General features: G+C 37.8%; 1 protein-coding gene across 1 annotated transcript in view; it reads right to left on the minus strand.

Annotated features, from left to right (window-relative positions):
* The window catches only part of IMPG1 (interphotoreceptor matrix proteoglycan 1), a 55299-nt gene that overhangs the window by 8300 nt on the left and 29110 nt on the right, over positions 1–17889 (minus strand). The window contains exons 14-15 of the mRNA XM_068182991.1: positions 2233–2798; positions 1233–1452 (exon numbers count right to left, since the gene is read on the minus strand). Coding sequence (XP_068039092.1) covers positions 1233–1452; positions 2233–2798 — 786 coding nt within the window. The remainder of the gene's footprint in view (positions 1–1232; positions 1453–2232; positions 2799–17889) is intronic.

Consider the following 17889-nt stretch of genomic DNA (forward strand, 5'->3'; position numbering starts at 1 on the left):
TAAACACAATTTCTTCTATTTTTACTCTATACTACTTTATAAGCTTATGAGCCTTGAAAAAGCAGCTCTCTCCACAAAGTCTCTGAAATGAACTCTCTGTTTCCTTGAATTATTGTTGAAATACCACATCAGTAGAGCATATAGGATAAAGATGAAAGATTTAAAAATTTTTCTGAACTTGCATTTTAGGATTTTTCTTATTTTAATTTTTATTTAATGAAAATGTATTACTAAAGCAGGGAACATATGGCAGCCCAAAGTTCACTCTTTATAATTAACTAATTTGATACTTTATTTATTAAACATCAGTTTATCATGGTTTATTTGAAGGGTAGAATACTGTGATTTTGTTCGCTTTCTTTACCACAAGTTATCTATGCTTTTAGTGGCCACAAAGACATATGTAAAACTGGTTAGAAACTGATTTGTAAATTAATTTTTGTTCCAGAATTTTCATAGATCTGTCCATAAAAAAACAGCTCAACCAAAACTCCTTGAGGCATCTGCATACCTTTGCTATTGTTTTTCTGCATGACAATGAAGTTAAATTCAACCCTGAAATAATTACCAGAGCCTGAAAATAGATTCAGGCTTCAATTTTATAAAATAGTGTAGTTTTTGAAAACACTAAGTTTTGGATGTAAGAATAGTGTCCAGATGTGTAGTTACTGACTTTCTACTGTTTAGCAAAGACTACAAACTTATTTGAAAGATATAAATCCTAGAGGGATTCTAGAGTTATAAATCTATGGAGTACTACATAAAGTCATGCCCAATTAGTGAGTATCTGTAGAATCCAATTATTCCTACATATTGTCTCCTTTTGTTTTGAATGCTGTATCCCTTTAAAAAAAGATCTAACGATGCTGTAAACCATGGTTTGCTTACAACATTGCAATAATCATCAGAAATTGTTTTCATACTCCAGTGCAAGGCCTGCAAACTTCATATGAGCATTTCTTATACCTGTCTTCACCCAGTACTTATTCTAGAGATCACGCTGTCTCTGAAAAGCAGATAGTGAACATGCACAGCCCAACAGCTCCACCCAGCTTTTCATTACAGTATGAAAATACATCTGCAGAGAATTTGCAACATCTTTTTTTGTCTTATTACCCCATATCACTGGGAGGATATTGCTAATGTGGTTATTTCCAAGAGAGTCATACTTCTGAAGCTGTAATTGTCTGCTTAGTTTTGATATAGCACATACATTAGTAATGCAACCTTACCTGGCTCAATATCCAGGGAATAGCTGTCAATCTCCAAATTGAGGTGTTGGGCTGCAGCATCACAGAAATCTTCCAAAACACAGTGTACTGCTTCTGTGATATTGTATGGCACTGTCTTGGCAAATTTCATTTTGCTGTTCACAATCACACTTCCATTCCTGAAGTTGAGAATTTCCAAGTGCTTAAAACCTGTAAGGTTGGACTGAAGGTATGGAAGTAACTGCAAAACAGAAATTTGCCTTTATTTTAACTTTCTGTGAGTGTCTACCTGCTATTAATTTCTCTTATAGTCAATTTTCATTATCAAGTACACACATCACAGATTTATTTCCCTGAGTTTAATACAATTGTTAAGCTCCATGAACAAATTAACTTTTCTGTTTAGAAGTATCTTCTTCTGAATTTCTGCTCTTTTCTCAATAATGTATTGAGATGGATGGGCAACAATTTTCCCTGTAATGAAATGCATAGCAGCTGGGAACTTTATTCATCTGGCAGAGAAAAAAAATTACCTCACTCAAAAGCCAAATTTAATTATTTTCAAACATTCAGTCCAAGCAGGTTAGGGCATAGTATAACAGGCATGTTATAGCTGAGCTGACCTGTGCCCTATTGTACCAACATGGAAAATCCATATCTAATCACAGTCTATGCTATGATATATTTTTAAAAGCCTATTTTTAAATGCAGCAAGCAGGCACAAATCTCAGATATAATCAGCACTGCTATACTGTTGATGTGGATCTAAGAAAAAGCCAAATAAATTACATGCTAGGCATATATCTGGGTTCTCTTGATCAAGTAAAATCTTTCATCACTGACTTCATAAACCCTGCCTTCAGACTTTAAGAGCATCCCAGGCTTTTGGATCCTTTAAAATACAGCTTATCAGACTGAACTGTGGTAGGGTTTAGTATTGTTAAAATACTGTGCACTTCAGTGTATTCCTTTAAACTGCACCCAGCTACCACACATGCTGTTCAAGTTGATTTTCACCCACCAATTGCATGAACTGTTGTTCCAGTGCTTTATATTCTGTTGAGCTCCTGTTGAAGAGGTCGTCAGAGAAGTGCATGTTGGTTACCCTGAGGCTGAAGAAAACCACGAGCTCTTTGCCTTTGGCTGCAGTTGTCATGGAGCTGGTAGTGACATACTTGAGCACCGGCGCTGGGGTGGTTTCTGCAGGCTCCGTGGTCAGCACTGGGATGTAGCCACTGCCCTGCTCCCCTTCGTCCGGCGCGGCCGTGCTCACCGCGCCGATCTGATCCAGCTCGGCAGCAATGTCCTGCACTCCCATCCCGGTGCCATCTGCAGGAACGCCCTCACGGGCTGGCACTGAGGGACCTGGTAAGTCAAGGGACTGCTCGATGATCTCAGAGGGGCTGTAGGACGGGCTGGTGGCTGCAGGCAGTGGTGCTATTGATGGCAGCACATCTGTAATAACAGCCCCAGGCTGCACAGTGGAGACATCACTTGGACCAGTAAAGAAAGGCAACCTTTCATAAGTGCTGGCTGTAACAAAGATGTCATCACCTGATGATTCTGGTTCTTCCATGATCTTAACTGCTGCAGGAAAACACAATAAAACCAAATTAGCTGTGCTGAAAAGCAAGCATAAAAAACATAAAGCATGGGAAAAAAAAACATGTATATGGTATTTCCACTGAAACATTTTTAACAATAAGTTTGACAGTATCTAAATATGAAAATGTTAATGCCATCACCAAGAAGGTCTACTGGAACAAACTACCTCATACACATGTTTGAGTGATGGGATTTCTGCAGGTTCTGTGTTTAATAGTTATGCTTGGCAAGTACTTCCTGAACCTCTAAAGCACATTCTTGTTCTGAAGGTACATAATCATACTGTCAGTTTATATTGTCTGAAAGGGGAGATTGGAGCTTTGAGCTCTCTGCTTGGAACACTTGTTTGCCAGAGTCATTCTGCTTCCCTCTGTGAAAAGTTAAAGCTATTATTTGCCAGTTATCATAAAATGTGATTACAAAAACAACACAGCCCCTCCAGATGCAAACTGTGTCAATTTACCCAAAAGACAAAAGCAGCAATGAAAACATATTCAAACCTTGAAAAGCCATCTACTGCACCTGAAGCAGAATTTTTATGATATTCCCATCAGGGCTTGGCCTAGATCTAGGATATGTGATAACTGTAGCTGAAATCCAAATCTAAAGTGTCAGGAATGTGACTCTCTGAATTTGGCTTGCAGCTACCTGCCCACAATTACTTCACAATAAATGATGTCCTCCACCAAGCCACCTGCCCAAACTAGTGACTTTGTTCTTTTCCAGTGATTTACCATTCTTCACATGGAACTTTTAGTAGCCCACTTCAGGCAAAAACACTTATTGGCAGTAAGGAAAGAAATTTTTCTCCCACTGATGAGTTCTTCCCTTCCCTACATCCTAATTTCCTCCCAGTGGCCAATAAAAATATGAAAGGAGAGTAAAGTTTTGCATTGGGAATATCCTTGACTGAACAAGGTAGCAATTGTCCTGCCACCTCATTTCAATAAAAGCTTCAGATGCTCTTCTCTTGCCATGTCCTCATGTTTCTTGTATGATTAAGGATATGGACAGATTAGAAAAGCAAAGCCTAGTGATGTTGTCTGTTTACAAAGTTCTTGCTATTACTTGTTTTGCTGATAAGGAGTGAGAGTCATTTATCAGTTAAGAGAACTCAGAACAGCTTTGCTAGCATTAGTGCTTGAGGCATTAATGCAGGATGATCTACTGATGGGATGAGTCTGCAGCTCCACAGACCATCTCTCTCAAGATGATCTCAGCACAAGAGCACACGCTCGAGCACACACCATTGTGATGACATTTGTTAGGCAGATTATATTTTAGAAAGATAACTACAGGAGAAAGATGTACTGAAGTGGCTTTGAAATTGCAGCAAATTTGAAGCAGAAATACACAGCCATATATGTATTGCATGCCTGGCATGTAGCTGTGTATATATATACATGTGGTCTATACATAGACTATAAAGGTCTTCTGGCATCCTCTTATTACAAGCAAAGTAACTTAAAAGGCCTTGAGGGCATACCAAGAAGATCTCTGAGCATGTATCACCTGTTTTCATAAGCTGCCAGTTCTTAGCAATCACTGTGTCTCCAGCTGAAAGAGACAGACAGCAAGTGACCCAACAGTATGTGTTGGTTCCTGTTAGTAAATGGGCTCACATCAAGGGCTGCTGGGCACCTACTGTGGCACAGCACCAGTCCCAAACCCAGGGATCACCGACCTGTTTGTCTAACAGGTGTCATGTTACTGCTGCAAGACTTGCCCACACAAGTGACATGTTGAAATCAGCAGTACAATGATATGCAGCTGGTTTTACCAAGATTTTCCTCTGTCTACACAAGGCTTCAATAATATTCAATCCTAAGGAATTAGGAACTATGGATGAAACAGAGAAGACCTAGACATTTCATTGAGTCAAAGAATAGTTTGGGTTGGAAAGGAGCCAAAGCATTATCTAGTCAAACACCCCTGTCATGGGGAGGGACACCTTCCACTACACCAGTTTGCTCAAGGCTATATCCAACCTGGTCTTGAACTTCCAGGGATGGGGCATTCACAACTTGCCTGGGTAACCTGTTCCAGTGCCTCACCACCCTCACAGTAAAGAATTTCTTCCTAATATCTAACTTAAATCTACACTCTTTCTGTTTAAAGCCATTCTCCCTTGTCCTGTCACTACTTGACTGTGTAAAAGATCCCTGTCCAACTTTCTTGTACACCTCCTTTAGGTACTGGAATGCACAGTAAGGCTGTCCCCAGAGCTTTCTCTTCTCCAGGCTCAACAAGCCCAGCTCTGTCAGCCTGTCTCCATAGGAGAAGGGCTCCTGCCTTCTGACAATCTTCATGGCCCTCCTGTGGACTCCATGGTCTTTTTTGTGCTGGGGGGGCCAGAACTGAACAGAGTACTCCTGGTGGGTTGTGACAAGAGTGGAGTTCAGAACAGAATTACCTCCCTTGACCTGCTAGTCAGTGAAATATAAAGCAAAATCCCAGCCCTTTGCATTTAAAATGTTGGGTTTATATATAACACCAATATATATTGATTTTCAGAGTAGATGTAAAGAAGACACTTTTTTTTTTATTATGAGATTGGTGAAACACTGGAACATGTTGCCCAGAGAGGTGGTGGATGCTGCATCCCTGGAAATGTTTAAGGTCAGATTGAATGGGACTCTGAGCAACCTAATCTAGCTGAAGATGTTCCTGTTTATTGTAAAGGCGTTGAACTAGATGGCCTTTAAAGGTCCCTCCCAATCAAACTTATTCTATGAATCTGTGAATCCATATGCACATAAAAATATGTATAAAATTTTGCAACAGAACACAAAATACATTTACATTGTTCATCATAAAGGAATTATTTGTAAAACTTCACCAATTTTCTTTGTAGATGAGATTTCCACATCTGAAGACAATTATGTTATGAAACCTCTACAAGTACAAACTCAGAAGATTTAGACACAATTTCAGCATATTTCATTTCATCATAAAGTTTAGTCTACAGACCTATCATTCAGGTGTAGGGAATCCACAGAGGGCACAAAATAAGACAATGAAATCAAATATACTCCCAGAGTAACCACATTGAAGGTTAAACAATACAATGGAATTAAAAGCTGATGTCTGCAATAAAAACTGCAACTCAAATTTCAGCCACCTCTTATCTTCCCACAAAGTTGTTCACTGAACTCCCCAGATGTTTTTTTTCTATTGTATAGCCAAGGTAAGACAGTATTGTACTGAGAGTGTTATAACAAAAATTAAACACCCGTTGGCAAAGACGTGAAAACACTAAATTAAGAGGCAATTTCCTGTGCCTATTAAATCTTTGTAAAAGGAGTTTTCCATGTAGGCATTTATTCCCTGCTGAGGGAATGAAATACATAGATTTGACTTCTCAGAAAAAAATCAACTGCCATTTCAACAACTTTATCAGGCCCAGAATGTTATACATTAAGAGTTCCTGGCAATTTCTTTCATTCATGAGCATAATAAGTACTGATATATTTTCCAAGTCCACTGGTGGGTATTCTGTACATGTTCTGTATAAGAAAGTTACAGTGCTACAATGTCTATGTATATATTTACATACTTGCTAGCTGAAAAAAATAACAAAAGGGAAAATTCTGCAGTTAAGAGATTGCTTCATAATACAGAGTAAGAATCACCTTGTGTGCAGCTCTGCTGATACCAATACCAGATGGATAGAGAGGGTAGCTGGATTCAAATTTGCATACTTTGTTGGTGCCTGAAATGTCACTGAATCCCTGGACACAGACTGCTGTGTACAGACAAAGTGCTGCATTTATGTTTGAGGCCTTCAATTTTTAACTAGGGCACAAGTAATATGAGGATTAATAGCATGAAGAGCATCGTTAATGTGTCACAACAAGTGTCTCCCAACACATGATTACTGATTACATTCATCTTTCTAACTGTAAAGCCAAACCAAAAGAGCCACAATGATCTAAGACTGTCATTCTGTCTGTATGCACACATAGAACTCTTTCTCCACTGACTCCAGAGAAGCTGAGTTCACTGGGAATGCACACCACCTCTCCTCCATCCTCCAGTCCTAAAAACTCTTTTTTCTATTAACCTGTTTCCTTAGCATTCATACTGGAGCTCTTTGAGTAGTCTAACTTTTCACGGGACAGCCTGACACTGCAGCTCTAGCTCTGCTACTCACTCCAGTACTGTGGTGTTCTGTTTAACTTATAGAAGACTTCATCTTATTTTGAAAATTTCCATACCTTGCAGCTGTGCTTCATTATGAATGTTCTCAACATCAAAGATAAATGTCGTTCTCACATGATATCACAAGAAGAGTATTTTCTGTCTTAATAAAATATTGCTTAGTAATGCATTATTCTCAGGACTATTCACTTCTACCTGACACTGAAAACTTAAAGAGTAAGATAAAATTTGTGAAATCAAGACCTGAAAATCTAAACTGCTACAGAATTCAGGACACTGAGCAAAGAAAGCTTACTAATCCTGTCTATGTTCATTATGAACAAAGGATGCTTCTTTAGCTATCTCCACACGGGTATCAAGGCCAACCTTCTGTCCAGTGCCAGACAACCCTGTCTTACTGACTTCCCTGCTTAGCTAAGTAATTTGTGAAGGGCCGCAGACTGTGTGTTTGATTTGGGATGTGTTATGACATTGCCCTCATCTCATTGGGATCTTTACCTGAATTCTTTTTGGGAGGTCAGTAGTATTACTTCTGCAATGACTGAAGAAATAAAAAGCAAAGAACTCTTCACTTGCTCCAATGCATAAAGATTAAGAGCAAACCATTAAGAAAAAAGCCAAACCCTGACTGCTTTTATTGCTCTGCAACTTTTCCCTCAAAGTAGCCAAGTCTGCCTGAGAGCAGCAGAATGATGCACTTCACTAGTCTGACTGTCCATAAACATTTCACTGGTGCAAGTCAGCCAATCTCACTCAACTCACACAGAATTTTCAGTACAGGTGAAGGACTCTCTTTACATCGTGCCTGAAGGTCAGTATTTTGATTGATCCATCTGTCCTTGGGAAATGGAAGTTCCCCTAGACTTTATGGAAGTCAGTCTGTTGCAGAGGGGAGTCACATCTGCCTTTAAAAATTTCATATTTGGTCACTGTACCTGTAAAAGCCCTCTGAAATATCAGTTTCTTGTGGGATTAAAAATTCATTCTTTCTTTGATTACCATTTTCGCATGAATAGCACGGCTGAAGACAGTAATTCAGCTTGCCATTTTCTGATTTATAAAGGACTTCTGTTACTTCAATTAAAAGTTTTCTGAAAAAGACTCTTTCTGTAAAGTTTTGAAACAATGAAATCAATAAACTTTTTTTTTTAAATTTTTGATTTCAAGTTAATAATTTAAGTACAACAGGTGGAGATACAACAGATAACTATTAACTGAGCAATCTTTCTTTATAGACCTGTGTCAAATTCATATGCTGAGAAACCTGATGTTGAATCTTAACAACTGTCTTTGGCATTCTCATGTTTCAGCAGTTTTAGAAGATTAAGCATTTCAGGAACACAGATATAATTTAAACAATACAGGAATAGCTGGTGTTGAAAGGATACCCAAAATTGTGAGTAGAATATAAGAATATTATACAGAAAGGTGAGGTGTATAATCAGATACCTTGTATGGACAGTAGGTCAGTGGTAGGTTATTTCCATAACGTGGCAAGTCACTTTCACCATTTACAGAACCTTTTACCTCTTCTGCTACTGAGATTGCCAGATAAAATTGCATACTAGTGCTCAAGCACACTTAAAATCAGTTTTCTGAGTAAAGTCCTTGCTTAAAATCTATGCAACCAAGATTAAAATGCTCTTGTGAAGTAAGGGGATTTGTAAGTACATTTACAATAAAACATGTCAAAAATGCCAGGGATACCATAGCTGTTTTGTATTGTAAGATATTTTGTATTGAAGTTCCGCACTATTTGCTACCACAGTAATAGCATATTAAAATGTATATTAAACAAGAAAGGTACCATGCTAATCTTGGAAGCACACCCAAGCAGCAGTGAATTTGCAAAGAGAAATGCACTTCTACCAAGGAATAGAATCAAAACCAAATAAGAAAATTCTTGCTTAAAACAATAGCTTCAGGAGGATTTAACATCTCTTACTCCCATTGTTGAATGTTCTCGATTAAATTTAATAAATTTCTTTCATGAATTTAAAATAATGAGATCTATGTGAAAACAGCCTGGATCTTTACAAACAACTGGAAACATAAAGAGACATCCATCTAAATGTTCCAAACATTGCTGTATGACACTGTAACAGTTTTAGAGCACCTCAGATGGAGAACCTGGAATATTCTTTTTGATTTATTTTATTTTGGAATGTTTGGAAACAAAATCTGACAAGTTACAATGCTTATCCTTCAGAACTTAAAGTGCCTTCAAACTTTCTGCCCATTTTCCCTATTTTTCTCAACTGTGCAACAGGAAAAAATCAGAGCAAATTTTTGTAGAGGATAGGACCATCAGACAGTTTTGTGGTATCAAAGTTTATTCGTTTACAAAATGGTAAAAAAAAATACAAAATAGAAGTTACATGATACAATTCAAGTAATGTGTTGACCAAGGACCTAAAATAGAAAAGAAAAACATTAAATTAGAAAAATAAAACCAGTGATTCTCTTAAAATTTCATCATCAGATGAGCACTTTATGACTTGTATAGAAAAATGAAAACACTGAATATACGTTTTTTCCCCCCCTTGTACTATGTAGTCACTTGTATGAGAAAACAGTTCATGAAATGAAGTTATAGAATGAGGAGTGTTTTGGTCTTCTAAATTCTGCCTTGGATGTAGGTTGATTTTTCTCAAAGTTTTGAAATGGAAAATGTGACTCCACGAGAGAGATAGAAGGAGATACTTAAGAGGGAAGATCCTTCTGGGTTTATGTTTCATTGTAGGAATACATTTCAATCTTAACTGATATTGAAAAGGACTTTGGGCCAGATGCTTTAGTGCAGACTTGGCTTGTTAAACGCACACATCGTGCTTGGATTGTGGACCTGAGCAGCCCAGACCAGCCAGAGCACTGTTGTCAGGAGGTAGGAAGAATGCTGAATGTTAAACCCACAGTGCAGTAAAATTGTCCTTACAGCCATTAGCCTCAGGTTTGTGTGCAATCCCTCAAGAGACCTTCACTGGGGTGCAGAAGTCTTATGCCATAACTAGTTTTTCACAAAACGACAATTAAATAAATATTTGGGATTGTTCTCACATAAAATGACTGGATTAAGGTACATGAGTTTCATTTAACTTTTCCAATTGTTGTTGAGTAGCAGTGGCAATACAAAGATGAAACATTGTTACTCTAACTGCTCATGGAATTTACAGATATATTGGGAAGCTAAAAATAGGAAAAAAAACCTAGTGAGCTGTCCATAAAATATTCTCTTCACTCCCCCTGAAAGAACTACTAAGTATTACTAACACTAACCTTCTGGCCATAGTTTTTAAAGAAATTGTTAATAAGAGGACAAAACCTCCTTTTAACCAGCAGGGGAAAAAAAAAATCATTATTTTTTGTAACTGCAGCTGATGCTGACTCTATTCTCTTCTACCCTGCCACATATCACCATTGAAATCATCTTCCTTGGTGCTTTCAGGCATGCATTCTCCTCAAGCCACTCTACTTTTAAAAAAATTGTTATTATTCAAGCTTTGCACTATCATGTAGGCATATTGTGAAGTTCTTCAAGATTTATTCAGCATAATTTTGATTTTTATTGTTTCGCTTTGAAGTGTCAGCGTCTGATTCTGAAATGGTGAAGAAGATACAGGGGTAGCTAGGTGTAGATATAGATGGTATAGAACAAGGACAAGAATGGAACTTTGAGCTTATTTTAATTATTTAAGACAAGTTTAACCAGGGCTTCAGCCACTGCTCTAGGCTACATATGCATTTAGGAGAAAGGACTGAAATGTGTTAAAATATTTTCCCAACTTCGTTCCTCTCAATCTCTAGAAAGAGAAATTAAAACTATGGAAATTGTTATGGGAAGATGGACCTTAGGAACTGAAATCCTCAGCTGTGAAGATGCCATTCATGAATAATGCTTTTTTATTTTCTCAGTCAACCTCAGCAGGCCAGTAATTCCCTGCTCCAACTCTGCTTGAAAGCCCATTATTCCAAACTGCATGGCAGTAAAGTTGGTTATTAAAGGAATGTTTGACCCTGTATAAAATTTTGACTGTAAAAAACTCTACACCACTATTTGGCATCACTATTCAACAAATATTGTATACTACAATAATTTAATTTCAAAAATTCTACCAATGGGGGAAGAATGAAAGAGAAGGCCAAACATGTAAATACAGTAAAATGAAGAAGAAATGCAATATTTTGCATCCAGGCTTGGTTTAATCATGTTCCTATTGATGCATGTGATGATCATACCATTCTACAGAATTGAAGTAAAATTTCTGTATCCTTCTAATTTACACCTGGATATTATTGCTTGAAATTGAGTTTAGTTTTTTCCTCTACAAAATTTCATAGAAAGTTTAATTGAGAAAGAAATATTAAGGAAAGAAATGTTAAGGGAGAAAAAATGCATGTTATCTTCAACCAAAAGTCAGAAATTACTTACACATTGCAATCAAAACCAAAAAGTATATGACACCCCTGACAGGAGTTTAAGTTGTAAATATTCATAAACATGAATCACATTAAATTTAGTACAGACATTATTGCAAAAATGTCTCCATTTAAGATTTTTATGTATTTTTGTTTGCTATTTTTAAGAGTTTTTCCGACTGACTAACTAGCAGCTTAAATTGATATTAGCATCAGTGCTATCTATGTAAGACATCTCAAGATGGCTGAGAAGATCAAAGTTGGGAGGCCAAGCCCTGTCTAAAGACAGAGATACAAAATTCCACTGAGATATGGAGCAGATGATGGAGCAGAGATGATTCAGAGCACCCAAGTTACAACTTGTCTATAGCAGTCCAATGCAGGTGGCATGAGTTTTTCTCTAACAAGAAACTGACTAAAAAAATTTCCAGGCTGAGGTCAGGTGGACTCTCCTATGCTGGAGAATATTGAATTCTCCAAAGTGAGGAGATTAATAATTTAGAAAGTCAAAGTTTTAGTACCATTTGATCATTACAGATTTTTTTTTTTCAAACCCAGCATTTCTAGCAAGACCAAGGATTTTTAATAAGTGAGGGAAATGCATTATTTAGGGAGTGTTAGTCTCAGCAGTGTCACTGCCTAATATTTGTTCCAACTGGACTACATGACATGTAAACTTCATTAGTCTCATTCATTTATGACATGACAAATGTTAACCTTACACTCCCAGCACAGAAGTCTGTATTATTTGTTTTAAAATATCCTTCTGGTTATATTGCTGCAAGGGCCAGGGGTTTTAAATTAATTTTATGCAGGACAATAATATATTTTAAATACACATTTAAAATTATTTGTGATACTGGCCCTTCAAATTCTGAACTTATTTCTGCCTTCTATATTAGCCTTTATTAGATAATTAGAAGTATTGCAGTCATGTCTAAAAACTGTAAACTGCCTCAAGTTTTTAACCTTTTAGTTCTAAAGAAAATTAATTTTCTGGAACAAAGTGGAATTAGACCACACGCAGCAACACATATATATCCCTCCTGGAGGGAGAGCTCCTTCATGCACTGTAACAAAGAGGAAGAATTATGGGCGGTTTGTAGGCTTGACTACAAAGTGTGACTGAACAAGTGGTGGAGCACTGAGGTCTATCTTCCTGCTATTTTCATAGGTGCACAAGGAGGTGTTACATTTTTTAATTATTATACATTATTATACATTTTTTCATTATACAAGAAGATTTGCATCTGGATAAACAAAGTTTCTTAGCAGCAATATAAATTGTTTTCAGTACTTCACACAGTCATTTCAATGACTCATTGGAATTACCAATTGAGTTTAAAGAAAGTTATTACTTGTTTTGGTTCATTTGTGTTGTGTATTTGGGGGGTCATGAATAAGAAATAATATTTGAAGGAAGAAAAGCTTAGCCTTAAAGTAAAACAGAAGTGGTTGGATAGCTTAATAATTTAAACAAGTCATGTGTTAAATTGGAAAAATGGATTGTGCTCACTTTCTCTCAAACTTTTTCGCTTGGATTAGTAATTTCATTTCAGCATTTCTAAGTATGTTTTTAAAACATGATGTAGATTTTGTTCTATTCCAATTGCTCCTGCTGTTCCCAGCACAGAGACAGCTGGGCAGAATGCTGTCATTGAAATCTGACAAGATGTTTATAACTTATTCTAATGTGTTTAGGATTCCTCAGGAATACTCAGAGTAGGCAGTCCTAACTGATCAAAACTTTTCCTTCAATCCAACATATCCTAATATGGGCCTGATGGAATTCTTCTATTCACTCTCATCTTCAATTTATGGACAACTTTCAGACTACTAAATATTGTATAAAGTGCTTGAGAAAATGACATTGGTAGACCTACCTGTTCACTTCTCGAAACGGCAAGCAACCTTCACTAAAACAACTCCTTGCACATCTGAAGCAGCAAGAGACAAATAGAAGGGCACAGAGAGAAGCTGATGGGGAAAAATGTCAAGAAAATCCTGTCAGTTTATAATCCAAGGAAACATAAGGAAAAGATAAAAATATTCAAGGGAGCAGAAGAGCTCTTACCTCCTATATCCATTGATGTGAAAAAAATGGTGAGCATTCCTGGCACAATGAATGGGTGAATTCCAATCCTGAGAACATCCGGAGAGGTTCTTGCAAGAAACAACGGGGTTTTCTTTTCTGTGACAATGCTGGATATGCCAAATAGAAAATTGTACTAAGCAAAGACAGTGCTTGGGCAGCTGAGGTTGAACCAGAGATGGAAAAAATCCACAAATATGCAAAACCCTGAGATTTTTTTTCCTAGAGAATACTTGGAAATAAGACTGAGTGAAGAGTGTGCCATCTAATTAACTGTTGGGTAGCAGGATAACATTAATGGGCACAACGCGCAGCAGGTTTGTGTGAACATGAGATTAATTATGGCAATAATTAATGAGGCTTTTATCATTTACACACACAGAGATGTGACTATCATGTACTCTTTATCAGTGGTTTCTTGTCACAGAAAAAAACCCTGTGACAAACCCTGCAGAGTCTTTGTCTCTCAGAGTCCTTCTTGAAAGCCTGAGGATGACCCAGGCTCCTCAAACTGAGATGCAGTATGTCTGAGTAGCTGAAGGATTTTACTGCTAGCTTTGTTTTGTTTTGCAATAACTTCTCCAGAAATAATGCTTCCTCCATGATGGCCAGGATTTTGGGATAAACATTTACCTGGACTGTAAAATTTGTCAGTGGCTACAATTAAAACAAATTCAAATCAAATTTCTTCTTACTGTTTAGGGAGCCAAATATTATTATTTGTTTTACTGCTGATATTTTCTTGATTTTTGAAATAACATCTGTCTAATACATTGCATAAATTGATTCCCTTTTGAATTGTCATACTGTTTTAGACAGTCACAGGAGGACTGCAAAGAGAAGAAATTTAACTGTACAGAAGAAATGTTAATGACTTTTAACTGCAGAAGGGGAAAAATATGAAGAAGAAAGAAGAATGCTAGAGAAAAGTGATCAAGTATAGTCTCAGACAGTAGGGAGGAAAAAAGGTTGTTTTTTTTTTTTTGCACTGGTTTTAAATGGAAAATAGAAATAGACAATATTTTAAAGGTGCTACAGCAAAGAAAAACCTTTCTGAGGTGTCAGATGTTGAAATGGTGATATCTCATGCAGACATTTCAGAACTTTTCAATAAGTGCTCTGGAAATTTGTGCCACAGGCTTTCTTCTAATTCCATAGTGAAATCTCAGAACACTAGGCTTACTTTAAGGACAGCTTGGCATCTTCCTGCTGGCTCTGGACTAGTGCAAGGGGTGGAGCAGCTGCCATCTCCATGTGGCCAGCACGGCGCTCTAATCCCCACTGGCCTGCTGTTGTCTGCCCATGGACAACTTGACTGTGCAGAATTGCACCATCACAGCACTGTCTGAAAGAGGCCCCATGCCTGCTCCTGGCTCATCCCTCCCACTGGCTGCCCACACCTGACAAATCCCATTCTTCCATGGCTTCAAAGGACACCTGTCATGGACTCTTCATCCCTCACCTGTTTCTGCTCACCTTTCTCTAGGTGTTGTATGCAGAACTTTGCCTATATTTATGTGTGTGAGGCTGAGGCTGATTATCTTTTTGGGAGATGTGAAAGAAATTTTATTATTACTTGCTCAGTGACCTCAGGCAGGCACAGTTAAAGTAGTTGGTGTAGGATGTAGACATTCAATATTCAGGAGTCTGTAGTGATGTGCAGCCCGCAGCACACACATGTGACAGCCAATGCAATAAAGCCCATCTCTGAAAAAGAGCTAATACCTAAAAGAACCTCAGACTATATTATTTTTGTTAGCCAGTTTTTCCTTTCATGTTAAAGAAGGGTGAATTTAGATTTCCAAACATATGATGAAGAAACTGTTCTCCATCTTCAGGACAGAAGGGTGGGGAAATGTCTGGAAACTAATACAGTAGAATTTCAGACAACTGTTGAGACCCTAATCCTCTGTCCAACCTTATACAGCACTGTCTGAGTAGTTCCTGCCTTTCACACCAAAAACAGTTTAAAGATTTTTTTTTTCCTTTAATGTCACTAAGAAAAGCAGCTATGAAATGCAGCCAGGAACAAAGTGTGAAATATTCTGTGTCAGGTAGGTTCTGCTTGTCATATTAAAATTAATAGTAATAACAATACCATTGCTGACTTTAATAAAACCTGAATTTCCAGATTGAATTCCATCAGTTCCCATGAAATACACAATATATCAGGAAATAAAAGACTACAGGAAATACCGTACACACAGGACTGCCAGAATTGAAAAAAGCTTTAAAAAGGGAAAAAGTTTTAAAGAATAAAGAGTATACATTGAAAAAAAACCAAATAAATAGGTTTTCAACAGCTCTCCTGACTGTTAGGCATGCAGTATGCTTTGTGTACCATAAGCTTTTAAGAAAATATAAAAAGATGCAGCTTTGAGTCATTGCTAACACAGAATCCCTACTTTTTAGACAGGGAACAATTATTTTTTTTTTCTCCTGCAACTCAGCTGCAGAAATAATGATGGAATTCTTACACTCTGGGGCTTGTTTCAGACATAACTTTTGTTCAACAAGGAGAAACAAGATAGGATGCCTTATTTTGGGGTAGGCTTTTTTTTATAGCTCTAGATTTTGTTCTGTTTTGCAGCTTGACAGGTTCTAACCTAAATATGCAGCAAATAATTTCTTAAGGGGTGAGTACAAGTGAGTTAAAGATCCTGTGCTTCTTCCCTTCAGTCATTTGGAGCTCATAGGCAAGAGAAATTTAAAAAATTAAGAAATTGAGAAATAGATATGTGACTTTATGCAATTTTAATGACATCAAGTCCCTAACGCAATGAGTGAATAGAATGAAAAATGCATGACTTTCCTTTCCCTGCAAATGTAGCACTTTTCCACAGTTATAATGAACGTTATTTGAAGGTATGCTATGCTTTTATCAGTAGTACTACAAGACTTCTCAGCATGCATTTGAAAATAGGTCCATGTAAGACTTTTCATCATAAACATTATTTTCAGGAGCATTTGACAACTGATTCTTGTAAGAAGTGATTTTTCTAAACTTTAAGTCACTCTGCTAATCATAAAGTATTTGCTTTTCTCTCATTTCTGAAATCTGTGTATAAAGGGGAGATTATAGAATGGGAAATTTATATTCAGTACATTAACTACCACGCAACAACATGACCATGAAATGTGCTGTGCTCTTCCCAGTCGGGAGCTGATGGCTGTGTATTCCCAAGTGGGGTTGTGTGCTCCCAGCTGGCACCTTTTACATCCTCTACTCTCTAAAACACTGATGTAGTGATTTGCTTGATCCAAACAATCCTACAGGCTGTATGAGGAAGGGACATTCCGCACTCCCACGCTTCTGCCAGGCAGGCCCATTGTGAAGGATTGTGAAGGATGTTATCACCATGCAGAGAGTGTTTCCAGTCAGCTCTGCAAACATTCCCTGTTTGCCTTTACAGGATGTGGCCAGGCAGCAGGGATGAAGGTCCCTTCCTGCTGGTTTTGGACATGCTGGATAAGGAAGAACATCTTGAAAAGAGGAGGAGGGTTCACTCTTCTCACTTCAAGAGACTTCTGGAGTACAGGAGGGACATGAAAGGCCAAGGCCTGGGCAAGGAGGGAGTTGGTTGAGCTGGGACAGAGTAGAACCTCCTATGGAAACAGGGAACTTTCCTGCAGCAGGGAGCAAACTTACAGGCTTTGAGCATGACATTCTTGGACATCCAGAAACACCGAGAGTGTCGAGTGTCGTTGTGTGAACTAATGCATGTTGTTGGAATTTTGCCCTGAATTTGCCTTTTGTTTGTTTTCCTCTGCAGATTTTTTTAGTATTGCTTAGAGACTATGTGAGGACATCAAAGAATCCTGCTGACTCCTATGATGTGCTTACCTACCCTCATCTTTATTTTGAGAGAGTCAGTCAAAAATCTGAGACAAAGCACATATGAATATTCATCCAAGAACTAATTCCTCCCTTGTGTCTGTAGTGACCTCCTGCATCTTACACAGGAAGCACAGGCTTTGAAGTGTAAATAAAATTTAAGTTAACTGACCTAACACTGAGATGGTAAGGCCAGGCCAGGGAGCCGGACTGGAGAGGGAGCAGACAAGAGCTGGGACAAATGGAGGGCAACTCCTCCTATCATGGCTATTCCTGCTTTGCCAGTGGAGGCTCCTGCCCTGCACAATTCAGTTACCTGCACACAGTGGCTTTTATGGGTTTGTAGCTGCTGGTGGAGGTGATGGAAGCAGTAACCTTACTGATATTTTGCTGTTCTGGGGGAAAGCCTAAATTACTTGTGCCCTAAAGCTGACCCCATTATCTTTGTCTGATCTTCCTTCAGTCTGCAGGGTCAGCTGTGGGAAATGTGCCTATCATGTATTTTTCATTTGAAAGGCTGTATTATCCAGACTTTTCTCCACATACATATATATGTATATACATATACA

This window comes from Anomalospiza imberbis, chromosome 3 (assembly GCF_031753505.1).
Source record: "Anomalospiza imberbis isolate Cuckoo-Finch-1a 21T00152 chromosome 3, ASM3175350v1, whole genome shotgun sequence".
NCBI lineage: Eukaryota > Metazoa > Chordata > Aves > Passeriformes > Viduidae > Anomalospiza > Anomalospiza imberbis.